Source organism: Oncorhynchus mykiss, chromosome 15 (assembly GCF_013265735.2).
Source record: "Oncorhynchus mykiss isolate Arlee chromosome 15, USDA_OmykA_1.1, whole genome shotgun sequence".
NCBI lineage: Eukaryota > Metazoa > Chordata > Actinopteri > Salmoniformes > Salmonidae > Oncorhynchus > Oncorhynchus mykiss.
Window position 1 is genome coordinate 15193142 of NC_048579.1, and position 14587 is coordinate 15207728.

The 14587-nt window shown below is 43.5% G+C and overlaps 1 protein-coding gene across 2 annotated transcripts in view; it reads right to left on the minus strand.

The window, feature by feature from the left end:
• Positions 1–2098: 2098 nt before the first annotated feature.
• The window catches only part of LOC110489662 (vascular endothelial growth factor receptor 1), a 75667-nt gene continuing 63178 nt past the window's right edge, over positions 2099–14587 (minus strand). For both annotated transcript variants that reach the window (XM_036943824.1, XM_036943825.1), the window contains 14 exons: positions 12940–13046; positions 12713–12848; positions 12120–12224; positions 8223–8422; positions 7682–7730; positions 6520–6608; positions 6246–6368; positions 4222–4333; positions 3953–4052; positions 3768–3873; positions 3477–3604; positions 3310–3385; positions 3106–3191; positions 2099–3014 (listed from right to left, as the gene is read on the minus strand). In XM_036943824.1, the coding sequence (XP_036799719.1) occupies positions 2846–3014; positions 3106–3191; positions 3310–3385; positions 3477–3604; positions 3768–3873; positions 3953–4052; positions 4222–4333; positions 6246–6368; positions 6520–6608; positions 7682–7730; positions 8223–8422; positions 12120–12224; positions 12713–12848; positions 12940–13046 (1586 nt within the window). In that variant the 3' untranslated portion in view covers positions 2099–2845. The remainder of the gene's footprint in view (positions 3015–3105; positions 3192–3309; positions 3386–3476; positions 3605–3767; positions 3874–3952; positions 4053–4221; positions 4334–6245; positions 6369–6519; positions 6609–7681; positions 7731–8222; positions 8423–12119; positions 12225–12712; positions 12849–12939; positions 13047–14587) is intronic.

Below are 14587 nucleotides of genomic sequence, written 5' to 3' on the forward strand. Positions count from 1 at the left end.
TCCCCCTGAAGTGCGCACTTATTCAATCCCTCTCATGGTTTTAAAAATAAGGGATTGGGCGTGAAAGACGATGGAAACTACTTATACCAATCCAATGATTTTAAATTCACAAGGGGTAGTGAAGGAGTTTACTCTTCAGGAAGAAAAATCTAGAATTTGGGAGAGGGTGGGTAAGATTGGTGAGCAGTAGCTGATGCATTCAGAAACAAGGGTATATTCAGAAGGGTGAAACGTTCAAAGTGTTTTAGATATAAATGTATTGTATATATCATAGACTTCTAGTCACACGAGATGAGGTAACTGTGTCTGTTCTATACATCACTGTTCTATGTGTAACATATTGGACGGTCCACCCCATTGAATAGACCTTCTGTTGAATGGTTTGGAATTCTCTCAGGATGACGGACAGCTGGAGGGGGCCGATGACTGAATGTGTTTGGCCGTCATTGGTCGCCCTTTATCCAGTCAGATCAATGTGGACTGGACTGTAGGTGGAGATACTGTGGGGGAAATTCGTGAGGTGATAGATGGCCCTAAGCACAGATTTAGCATCAGTTTACTCTGTCCAACCTTACCTGACCTACTTGGGGATGTCAACATATCTGACCCTATTTCAGTGATTAGGGGCATTTTCTACCCAATACTCCATGAGGCGACATGGGAGTTGCCCCATAGCATAGATCTAGGATCTGTTTAGTCGACACCTAGCCTATCCTGAACCATTTAGGAGTTGAAGAGTAAAACTGACTGTAGATCAGTACTTAGGGGCCACTTGATCTAAAACCTGCTCGGAATTAGAATCATGTACTGTTTTCAGTGAAATGATCCAGACCGAAGACGTATTTGGTGAATGTGGTGCTTAGAACCCTCATTTTAAACAGGTCACACGTATCCACCCTATCAATATCCCCAATCCACCCTATCAATATCCCCCAATCCACCCTATCAATATCCCCCAATCCACCCTATCAATCTCCCCCCCATCCACCCTATCAATATCCCCCATCCACCCTATCAATATCCCCAACAACTCATGACACTCCGACACACGCCACTACACCACTCCGACACACGCCTCTCCCCTTCCCTCTCCGACACACCTCCCCGACACATGCCACTCCGACACACGCCTCCCCGACACACGCCACTCCCCTCCACTCCGACACATGCCACTCCCCCCCAATTCCGACACACGCCACCCCCCCACTCCGACACACGCCTCCCCGACACACGCCACTCCCCTCCACTCCGACACACGCCACTCCCCCCCCAATTCCGACACACGCCCCCCCCCCCCCCCACTCCGACACATGCCTCCCCGACACACGCCACTCCCCTCCACTCCGACACACGCCACTCCCCCCCAATTCCGACACACGCCACCCCCCACCCCCCCACTCCGACACACGCCTCCCCGACACACGCCACTCCCCTCCACTCCGACACACGCCACTCCCCCCCCCAATTCCGACACACGCCACTCCCTCTCCGACACGCACCTCCTCCCTCTCCGACACGCGCCTCCTCCCTCCCCGACACGCGCCTCCTCCCTCTCCGACACGCGCCTCCTCCCTCTCCGACACGCGCCTCCTCCCTCTCCGACACGCGCCTCCTCCCTCTCCGACACGCGCCTCCTCCCTCCCCGACACGCGCCTCCTCCCTCTCCGACACGCGCCTCCTCCCTCTCCGACACGCGCCTCCTCCCTCTCCGACACGCGCCTCCTCCCTCTCCGACACGCGCCTCCTCCCTCTCCGACACGCGCCTCCTCCCTCTCCGACACGCGCCTCCTCCCTCCCCGACACGCGCCTCCTCCCTCCCCGACACGCGCCTCCTCCCTCCCCGACACGCGCCTCCTCCCTCCCCGACACGCGCCTCCTCCCTCCCCGACACGCGCCTCCTCCCTCCCCGACACGCGCCTTTCCTACAAACATCTACAATCACCATCTTAGTATGTTGTTTTGCCCATCTTGTGTTCATTGTCTCAACTTTTGCAATATTGTGTGTACAGCAGTATTTTAATAAAATATACCAAAACCCAGTGTGTTAGTGTTAGTGTCATGCATGTGAAGACCAGAGGATTGTCTTGACAGTCAGTGTGGCAGCGCTTCTTTACTTCAACATTTTTAGATGTGTTTTGAATACATACATACATACATACATACATACATACTTGTGTCAGTCAGGGCAAACGTCTGTGGCTAATAAACATGTTATACAGTACTTCTCCATAGCTCTGCATCGACTGGTCTAACATATATACTGATTTTAATGATCACTGACAGCAGTTGCCTGCCTTGACACAATTTCATGAGGTTAACATATTGTAAATAAATAGGTGAAACACTATTTTCTAATGAATACATTCTTCCAGCATACACGTTTAGGAACATCATGGTCAGGTCACTGGAGGCAACCGAGGTTCCTCTGAGCTCTATAGTCCGTACCCATATAGAGATAAGCAACTATACTAAATAGAATGGTACATGGACATGTGGTGTTGCTGCATGTGAAAACACGATCATGGATTTAGCTGCTGTTAGTGGTGTGGGTGTGGCACCCTACGCAGGCCTCAGTAATTCACACCGTACTCCTGTCTCCCTGAGGAAGCTACAGCATCAAATACAATCTATAGAGACAGATCCTTGGAGTGAAGTCGTCTGATAGTATGTTATGGGGAAATGAAGCACTGCATCAATAATGAATCTGTGACGAAGAGGGAGGAAGATGGCCTAAAGACAGAAGTGAGTGTTTAGATGGAGTGACAGACAAGGGGGTGATGGTGTGCTGGGAGGGAGGAACCAAGGCAGTTCTAACCAGAGGGAGAAGTGTGATATGATAGAGTTGTCAGAGGGAGGGGTAGAGGAAGGCAGAGTTGTAGTCGGGTGGAGGGGAACAGCTCTCCTCGGAGTCACAGTCGCATGGGAGGACAGGCGGCTCGTCGTCATGGAGACCAGTGATGTCATTACACATGCAGGGCACCAGGTTCTCCCTGCACGTACTGATGGTAAAGGACCTGCCAACACACCCCCTCAATCATTATCAACACAGAACACAAAATACACTCATTTGTAGTCAATGAGGGGTTGAAGGTTAGAGGTGGTGACCTTGTGAGGCTCTTGGCGCCGCTGGTCCATTTGAGGCGTTTGAGTTCCTCAGAGGGTAGAACCATCCCACTGTCTCCCTGCTCATCCTGAAACACACCAGTTGGACACAGTGTGTGTGATACACAGCAACACACCAGACACCTCAGTGACAAGCAGTGTGTGGTGTGAGTAAGAATATAAATGTGAATCAGTGTGTGTCCTCACGTCCAGGCCAGGCGGGTCCTTGCTGGGCAGTTCCTCAAAGGTCCTGAGTGTCGCTGTGCTCCTGGTGTTCATGTAGCTGGAACAAAATTAAAACATGACCAACTACAACCCATTGGACTGTACCAACTGTCATGTTTCTCTGTTTATGGGGGTGTTCCTAGCCTTACCCTAGGCTGATGAGTCTGTGTGGATGCAGGTCAGTCAGGGAGCTCTCTGTGGAGTCTCTCTGGACGCTGCTGTCTGGGTCTCTCTCTCCACACAGGAACGTGCCCAGGGGAATGTAGTCCTTCCCATCCTGATCATAGACAAGGTTCAATGCATAGGAGAGAGAGAGAGAGAGTGAGTGTGTGTGAGTGTGTGTGTGTGTGTGTGTGTGTGTGTGTGTGTGTGTGTGTGTGTGTGTGTGTGTGTGTGTGTGTGTGTGTGTGTGTGTGTGTGTGTGTGTGTGTGTTTTTTACCTGTTGAACCCGTGCTTCCAGCAGGTCTCCCAGTGTTTCCACTAGGCCAGTGAAGGTGGGGCGGTCTGAGGGGTTAGCCTCCCAGCATGCCAGCATGGTGCTGTAACTACAGACAACACACCAGTTATACTCACACCACAGTCTCTCTTCAGTTCTCTCTCCATCAATATATTTCTCTTTCTCACATTTCTGGAGTGCTGTACTCTGGGGATCGCATGCGTGTTCCCTCCTTTAGTTGGTGGCAGAACTCCTCATCTATGTTCAGGCCTGGGTACGGAGAGGCTCCTGTGAGACAGACAGAGAAGAAGCCTTGAGTCTTGTCTAGGTGATACAGTAACGGTATGTACTCGTCATAGTATGAGCCATAGAGATCCTATTAAATTACTAGTATTCTAATTCCTAATTCTATGGGACCAGCAGTATGTGTTTTGTGTAAGTGGATATGAGGACCGACCCAGAGAGAATATCTCCCAGAGCAGAACTCCATAGGACCACACGTCACTCTGGGTCGTGAACACCTTGTCAAAGATGGACTCTGGGGACATCCACTTCAATGGCAGCCTTGCCTGTGGAAAACAGGGGTCATGGGTCAGAATCAGCTGCCAGCAGAGAGTACAGAATATCCTGGTCCCAGACCTGTTTGAGGTGTCTCGCCAACTTGGCCGGACAGCACAACTACTGTAGATCTGAGAATAGGCTAAGTACAGTGAAGTCCCCGTTATGAGGAGGAGGAGATGATTGATTGATTGATTGATTGAGTGAGTGAGTGAGTGAGTGAGTGTGTGTGTGTGTGTGTGTGTGTGTGTGCGTGTGTGCGTGCGTGTGTGTGTGTGTGTGTGTATATATATATATATACAGTGCCTTGCGAAAGTATTCGGCCCCCTTGAACTTTGCGAACTTTTGCCACATTTCAGGCTTCAAACATAAAGATATACAACTGTATTTTTTTGTGAAGAATCAACAACAAGTGGGACACAATCATGAAGTGGAACGACATATATTGGATATTTCAAACTTTTTTAACAAATCAAAAACTGAAAAATTGGGCGTGCAAAATTATTCAGCCCCTTTACTTTCAGTGCAGCAAACTCTCTCCAGAAGTGTGAGGATCTCTGAATGATCCAATGTTGACCTAAATGACTAATGATGATAAATACAATCCACCTGTGTGTAATCAAGTCTCCGTATAAATGCACCTGCATTGTGATAGTCTCAGAGATCCGTTAAAAGCGCAGAGAGCATCATGAAGAACAAGGAACACACCAGGCAGGTCCGAGATACTGTTGTGAAGAAGTTTAAAGCCGGATTTGGATAGAAAAAGATTTCCCAAGCTTTAAACATCCAAAGGAGCACTGTGCAAGCGATAATATTGAAATGGAAGGAGTATCAGACCACTGCAAATCTACCAAGACCTGGCCGTCCCTCTAAACTTTCAGCTCATACAAGGAGAAGACTGATCAGAGATGCAGCCAAGAGGCCCATGATCACTCTGGATGAACTGCAGAGATCTACAGCTGAGGTGGGAGACTCTGTCCATAGGACAACAATCAGTCGTATATTGCACAAATCTGGCCTTTATGGAAGAGTGGCAAGAAGAAAGACATTTCTTAAAGATATCCATAAAAAGTGTCGTTTAAAGTTTGCCACAAGCCACCTGGGAGACACACCAAACATGTGGAAGAAGGTGCTCTGGTCAGATGAAACCAAAATTGAACTTTTTGGCAACAATGCAAAACGTTATGTTTGGCGTAAAAGCAACACAGCTGAACACACCATCCCCACTGTCAAACATGGTGGTGGCAGCATCATGGTTTGGGCCTGCTTTTCTTCAGCAGGGACAGGGAAGATGGTTAAAATTGATGGGAAGATGGATGGAGCCAAATACAGGACCATTCTGGAAGAAAACCTGATGGAGTCTGCAAAAGACCTGAGACTGGGACGGAGATTTGTCTTCCAACAAGACAATGATCCAAAACATAAAGCAAAATCTACAATGGAATGGTTCAAAAATAAACATATCCAGGTGTTAGAATGGCCAAGTCAAAGTCCAGACCTGAATCCAATCGAGAATCTGTGGAAAGAACTGAAAACTGCTGTTCACAAATGCTCTCCATCCAACCTCACTGAGCTCGAGCTGTTTTGCAAGGAGGAATGGGAAAAAATTTCAGTCTCTCGATGTGCAAAACTGATAGAGACATACCCCAAGCGACTTACAGCTGTAATCGCAGCAAAAGGTGGCGCTACAAAGTATTAACTTAAGGGGGCTGAATAATTTTGCACGCCCCATTTTTCAGTTTTTGATTTGTTAAAAAAGTTTGAAATATCCAATAAATGTCGTTCCACTTCATGATTGTGTCCCACTTGTTGTTGATTCTTCACAAAAAAATACAGTTTTATATCTTTATGTTTGAAGCCTGAAATGTCGCAAAGTTCAAGGGGGCCGAATACTTTCGCAAGGCTCTGTATATATACACTCACGTCTCCCTTGCGGACATAGTCCAGGTCTTTGTAGAGGTCTCTGGCCAGACCAAAGTCACAGATCTTCACCACTTTGTTCTCAGACAGCAGAATGTTCCTGGCAGCCAGGTCACGGTGGATACACTGACATAGAAACACAGAGTGAACACACACATTTAGAATGCACAATTTGGATCTATTGATCGCATCGAGGTACAAATGAGACACATATTTTCAAGGTCATATACTGTATGTCTTCTCAGACAGACAGGCTGACAGACACAGGGTATCAAACCTTGCGAGAGGCGAGGAACTCCATGCCTCGAGACACCTGGAAACTGAAGGAGATGAGATCCTCCAGGAACAGAGGGGACTTGGAGACACCTGGAGAGGGAGAGAGGGAGACAGACAGAGAGAGACAGAGAGAATGGGAAAGGGAGAGAGGGAGACAGACAGAGAGAGACAGAGAGAATGGGAGAGAGAGCAAGGGAGAGGAGGTGTTATGAGGGTGAGGATTGTAAGATAAAAATCTCAACAACAACAAAAATGTGTAGATAAACCTGATACCCCTCTCCTCTGTTCTCTCTCTCTTACCCCTCTCCTCTGTTCTCTCTCTCTTACCCCTCTCCTCTGTCCTCTCTCTCTTACCCCTCTCCTCTGTTCTCTCTCTCTTACCACTCTCCTCTGTTCTCTCTCTCTTACCCCTCTCCTCTGTTCTCTCTCTCTTACCCCTCTCCTTTGTTCTCTCTCTCTTACCACTCTCCTCTGTTCTCTCTCTCTTACCCCTCTCCTCTGTTCTCTCTCTCTTACCCCTCTCCTTTGTTCTCTCTCTCTTACCACTCTCCTCTGTTCTCTCTCTCTCTTACCCCTCTCCTCTGTTCTCTCTCTCTTACCCCTCTCCTCTGTTCTCTCTCTCTTACCCCTCTCCTCTGTTCTCTCTCTCTTACCCACCTCCTCTGTTCTCTCTCTCTCTTACCCCTCTCCTCTGTTCTCTCTCTTACCCCTCTCCTCTGTTCTCTCTCTCTTACCACTCTCCTCTGTTCTCTCTCTCTTACCCCTCTCCTCTGTTCTCTCTCTTACCCCTCTCCTCTGTTCTCTCTCTCTTACCCACCTCCTCTGTTCTCTCTCTCTCTTACCCCTCTCCTCTGTTCTCTCTCTCTTACCCCTCTCCTCTGTGCTCTCTCTCTTACTCCTCTCCTCTGTGCTCTCTCTCTTACTCCTCTCATCTGTGCTCTCTCTCTTACCTCTCTCCTCTGTTCTCTCTCTCTTACCCCTCTCCTCTGTTCTCTCTCTCTTACCCACCTCCTCTGTCCTCTCTCTCTTACCCACCTCCTCTGTCCTCTCTCTCTTACCCCTCTCCTCTGTTCTCTCTCTCTTACCACTCTCTGTTCTCTCTCTCTTACCCCTCTCCTCTGTCCTCTCTCTCTTACTCCTCTCCTCTGTGCTCTCTCTCTTACCCCTCTCCTCTGTGCCCTCTCTCTCCTCGAAACACCTCTTCTTCCCATCCTGTCACAGGGAGAGAGAATTAGTTGTGGTTAATGTGGTCAGGTAGTGCTACTGGTCTTATTATATTTAGTTTGTGGACTTAGTGTGTTTGTCTCTGGTTTACACCACTACACATAAACTATACGACACAAAACACCGCATTACAACTACAACTCAACTATGAGTGTTAACATGAATCATACAGGACTAAATACTCAGAACTACAGATTCTGACATTAAGGAAAAAGTCCCTCTCTATTATTACAGATGACAGAACATCAATTGATTGCAGAAGTGAGTTGGTGATGTGTTTGATTGCTTGAGGCTCATTCTGTGTATCCGTCAGAGGAAATGAGACTTGAATGTGAGATAAGTATCTTAACGTCTGTAAGTGTGACAATAAGACATTCATGACGCTCTTCACAGCATAAATATATAGACAGGATGTCTGTCTGTCTGTCTGTCTGTCTCTCTGTCTCTCTGTCTGTCTGTCTGGACAGAGGGAGAACTCACTTTGTTGAGCAGGAACACGTCTCTCTTGCTCTTCAGGTAGGTGGATAGGTTTCCATACCTACAGTACTCCACTATCACCATGAGAGGCCCTGCCTTGGTGCAGGCTCCCAGCAGGTTGACCACATTCAGGTGGTGGCCGATGTGGTTCAGGATCTTCAGTTCTGTCATCAGAGCCTTGTGGTCACTGGGAGTAGCCCCCTCTGGTGGATAACATACAGCACAGCACATTATAAATACATCACACTATATATACGGCACATTATTAATACAGCACATTATTAATACAGCACATTATAAATACAGTAAATTATAAATACAGCACATTATAAATACAGTAAATTATAAATACAGCACAGTATAAATACATCACATTATAAATACAGTACATTATAAATGCAATACATTATAAATACATCACATTATAAATACAGCACATTATAAATACATCACATTATAAATACAGTACATTATAAATACATCACATTATAAATACAGCACATTATAAATATATCACATTATAAATACAATACATTATAAATATATCACATTATAAATACATCACATTATAAATACAGCACATTATAAATATATCACATTATAAATACAATACATTATAAATATATCACATTATAAATACAGCACATTATAAATACAGTAAATTATAAATACAGTACATTAGAAATACAGCACACTAAATACAGCACATTATAAATACAGCACATTATTAATACATCACATTATTAATACAGTACACTATAAATACAGTAAATTATAAATACAGTACATTAGAAATACAGCACACTAAATACAGCACATTATAAATACAGCACATTATTAATACATCACATTATTAATACAGCACACTATAAATACAGTAAATTATAAATACAGCACACTATAAATACAGCACATTATAAATACAGTAAATTATAAATACAGTACATTATAAATACAGCACACTATAAATACAGCACATTATAAATACAGCACATTATTAATACAGCACATTATTAATACAGCACATTATAAATACAGCACACTATAAATACAGTAAATTATAAATACAGCACACTATAAATACAGCACAGTATAAATACAGCACATTATTAATACAGCACATTATAAATACAGTAAATTATAAATACAGTACATTATAAATACAGCACATTATTAATACAGTACATTATTAATACAGCACATTATAAATATATCACATTATGAATACAATACATTATAAATACAGCACATTATAAATACATCACATTATAAATACAGCACATTATAAATACATCACATTATAAATACAGCACATTATAAATTATCCTTCCTGTTTGGCCCTGTCCGGGGGTGTCCTCGGATGGGGCCACAGTGTCTCCTGACCCCTCCTGTCTCAGCCTCCAGTATTTATGCTGCAGTAGTTTATGTGTCGGGGGGCTAGGGTCAGTTTGTTATATCTGGAGTAGTTCTCCTGTCCTATTCGGTGTCCTGTGTGAATCTAAGTGTGCGTTCTCTAATTCTCTCCTTCTCTCTTTCTCTCTCTCGGAGGACCTGACCCCTAGGACCATGCCCCAGGACTACCTGACATGATGACTCCTTGCTGTCCCCAGTCCACCTGGCCGTGCTGCTGCTCCTGTTTCAACTGTTCTGCCTTATTATTTTTCGACCATGCCGGTCATTTATGAACATTTGAACATCTTGGCCATGTTCTGTTATAATCTCCACCCGGCACAGCCAGAAGAGGACTGGCCATCCCACATATGCTCTCTCTAATTCTCTCTTTCTTTCTCTCTCTCGGAGGACCTGAGCCCTAGGACCATGCCCCAAGAATACCTGACATGATAACTCCTTGCTGTCCCCAGTCCACCTGACTGTGCTGCTGCTCCAGTTTCAACTGTTCTGCCTTATTATTATTCGACCATGCTGGTCATTTATGAACATTTGAACATCTTGGCCATGTTCTGTTATAATCTCCACCCGGCACAGCCAGAAGAGGACTGGCCATCCCACATATGCTCTCTCTAATTCTCTCTTTCTTTCTCTCTCTCGGAGGATCTGAGCCCTAGGACCATGCCCCAGGAATACCTGACATGATGACTCCTTGCTGTCCCCAGTCCACCTGACTGTGCTGCTGCTCCAGTTTCAACTGTTCTGCCTTATTATTATTCGACCATGCTGGTCATTTATGAACATTTGAACATCTTGGCCATGTTCTGTTATAATCTCCACCCGGCACAGCCAGAAGAGGACTGGCCACCCCACATAGCCTGGTTCCTCTCTAGGTTTCTTCCTAGGTTTTGGCCTTTCTAGGGAGTTTTTCCTAGCCACCGTGCTTCTACACCTGCATTGCTTGCTGTTTGGGGTTTTAGGCTGGGTTTCTGTACAGCACTTTGAGATATCAGCTGATGTACGAAGGGCTATATAAATAAATTTGATTTGATTTGATATAAATATATCACATTATAAATACATCACATTATAAATACAGCACATTATAAATACAGCATATTATAAATACATCACTTTATAAATACAGTAAATTATAAATACAGCACATTATTAATACAGCACACTATTAATGCAGCATATTATTAATACATCACTTTATAAATACAGTAAATTATAAATACAGTACATTATAAATACATCGCATCATCAATACATCACACTATAAATACAGCATATTATTAATACATCACATCACTTTATAAATACAGTACATTATAAATACAGCACATTATAAATACAGTAAATTATAAATACAGTACATTATAAATACATCGCATCATCAATACATCACTCTATAAATACAGCACATTATAAATACAGTACATTATAAATACAGTAAATTATAAATACAGTAAATTATAAATACAGTACATTATAAATACATCACATTATCAATACATCACTTTATAAATACAGCACATTATAAATACAGTACATTATAAATACAGCACATTATAAATACAGTACATTATAAATACATCGCATCATCAATACATCACACTATAAATACATCACACTATAAATACAGTACATTATAAATACAGCATATTAAAAATACATTACATTATACATACATCACATTATCAATGCATTCCATTATAAATGTATCACATTATGAATACAGTATATTAATACAGTACGTTATAAATGCAGCACATTATAAATACATCACTTTATAAATAGAATGCATTATTATTGCAGTATATTATGAATAAATCACATTATAAATAAAGCACATTATTAATACAGTACATTATAAATACAGTATATTATAAATACAGTACATTATTAATACAGCACATTATTAATACAGTATATTATAAATACAGTACATTATTAATACAGCACATTATTAATACAGTACATTATAAATACAGTACATTATAAATACAGCACATTATAAATACAGTAAATTATAAATACAGTACATTATAAATACATCGCATCATCAATACATCACACTATAAATACAGCATATTATTAATACATCACTTTATAAATACAGCACATTATTAATACATCACATTATAAATACAGCACATTATAAATACAGCACATTATTAATACAGTACATTATAAATACAGTACATTATAAATACAGCACATTATTAATACAGTACATTATAAATACAGCACATTATAAATACAGCACATTATTAATACAGCACATTATAAATACAGCACATTATAAATACAGCACATTATAAATACAGCACATTATTAATACAGCACATTATTAATACAGTACATTATAAATACAGTACATTATAAATACAGCACATTATGCTGGTACAGTCATGTTCTATTGTATTCAGTTGTTCTATTCTGAATGGTCATCATTTGTCACGTTGTTAGATGACTCAGATATAGTGAACATAATAAAGCAGGTACCCTTGAGCATCTTGACAGCCACAGTCCTGCAGCCGGTAGAGTTGTCGATGCCAAAGGCAGACGCCTGCATGACTTTCCCAAAGGCCCCACGGCCCAGAGGTTTCTCTGGAAGGACACAGAGAGATAATTCAAACACAATCTTATTTGTTTCTCAAATGGTGGGGTTGAAACCCAGAGGTGGGTTGTGGTTGAACACTGGGCGGTGGCAGTCTGTCAGAGTCAATGTTTCTAAAGGCTTCAGGTGGGAACCACCTAGATATCCCAGCTGACCGTTCATAAAGCTTGAGAAATGAAAATGACATTTACTGTATATCCAACAAGCCCTGATGAGTCAAACTCAGATCCCACCCTAGCCAGACCTGATTAGTTACAGTAAACACAGCTCCCACCCTTGACAGACATGATTAGCACAACACAGATAACGCTGATTACATGGGGCACTCCCAGTCATCTCTGATGCAGATAAGATTGTTACGAGGAAGTGATCATATCTATCACTAATCTTAATCATCTCCTCTCTCCCAACTTTATACTTGGTCTGTAACCAATGTACACAGTGTACCAGGTCGGGTACAAATGATGTAAAGTTATACCCAGTTTGAGGCGGTCTCTGGGGAACTCCCATTGGCCTGGGTCGTACTGTAGCCTATCACACTGCTCCTCCAGAGGCCCCTCCCCTGGGTCCAGGATGATTGAAAGGTACTCAGCCTTGGCAGTCGAAGAGTTTGGCTGAGAGAAATGGATTTATATGAAATCATCAAAAATAGGACAGATAGTTACACAATTTTATACACTCATGTCTGCTCCATTTGTGTCTCACCTTTTTGAGTTTACGTATGAAGAGAGTGAGAAGCAGCCAGAAGAGAGTGGCCACCAGACAGGTACAGGTGAGAGTAGGGATCTCCAGAGACAGGCCACCTGATGAGTCTACACAGAGAGAGAGAGAGGACTAGAATCTGAAGTCAAATGTCTACTGATGATCTGGTGCTTCTGTCCCCAAACAAGGAGGGCCGACAGCAGCACCTAGATCTTCTGCACAGATTCTGTCAGACCTGGGCCCTGACAGACCTGGGCCCTGACAGACCTGGGCCCTGACAGACCTGGGCCCTGACAGTAAATCTCAGTAAGACAAAAATAACGGTGTTCCAAAAAAGGTCCAGTTGCCAGGACCACAAATACAAATTCCAACTAGGCACCGTTTCCCTAGAGCACACAAAATACTGTATATACCTCGGCCTGAACATCAGCGTCACAAGTAATTACCACAAAGCTGTGAACAATCTGAGATACAAGACAAGAAGGGCCTTCTCTGTCATCAAAAGGAACATAAAATTCAACATACCAATTAGGATCTGGCTAAAAGTACTTGAATCAGTTATAGAACCCCTTTGCCCTTCATGGTTGTGAGGTTTGGGGTCCGCTCACCAACCAAGAATTCACAAAATGGGACAAACACCAAATTGAGACTCTGCATGCAGAGAGAGAAGAGAGCATGATTGAAATTAATCTGAGGATTTACCCATTTTAAACTATAGAAATAGAAGCACAGAGATGAACAAGGCCCTCTCAGGAATACTTATTCTCTCCTCCCTCACTTCAAGTAAAATCACTTATCTGACATTTATTTCACTCATGTGTTGCAGTTCTCCCCCTTCCCACATGATGGCGCTGTTCTCTCTCCGTTCCTCCCTGTCTGTCCCAGCCTCTGATCAGGGTGGAAACGACCCAACAGGCTCAAACACAAACAGGCATCTTCCTCATTCATCTTGGTGTTTTTCTGAAGATATAGAAATAGCCTCAGTTTACGGGGCAGCAGAGTGGGGCTTCTGAAGATATAGAAATAGCCTCAGTTGATGGGGCAGCAGAGTGGGGCTTCTGAAGATATAGAAATAGCCTCAGTTGACGGGGCAGCAGAGTGGGGCTTCTGAAGATATAGAAATAGCCTCAGTTTACGGGGCAGCAGAGTGGGGCTTCTGAAGATATAGAAATAGCCTCAGTTTACGAGGCAGCAGAGTAGGGCTTCTGAAGATATAGAAATAGCCTCAGTTTACGGGGCAGCAGAGTGGGGCTTCTGAAGATATAGAAATAGCCTCAGTTTACGGGGCAGCAGAGTGGGGCTTCTGAAGATATAGAAATAGCCTCAGTTTACGGGGCAGCAGAGTGGGGCTTCTGAAGATATAGAAATAGCCTCAGTTTACGGGGCAGCAGAGTGGGGCTTCTGAAGATATAGAAATAGCCTCAGTTTACGGGGCAGCAGAGTGGGGCTTCTGAAGATATAGAAATAGCCTCAGTTTACGGGGCAGCAGAGTGGGGCTTCTGAAGATATAAAAATAGCATCAGTTTACGGGGCAGCAGAGTGGGGCTTCTGAAGATATAGAAATAGCCTCAGTTAATGGGGCAGCAGAGTGGGGCTTCTGAAGATATAGAAATAGCCTCAGTTTAAGGGGCAGCAGAGTGGGGCTTCTGAA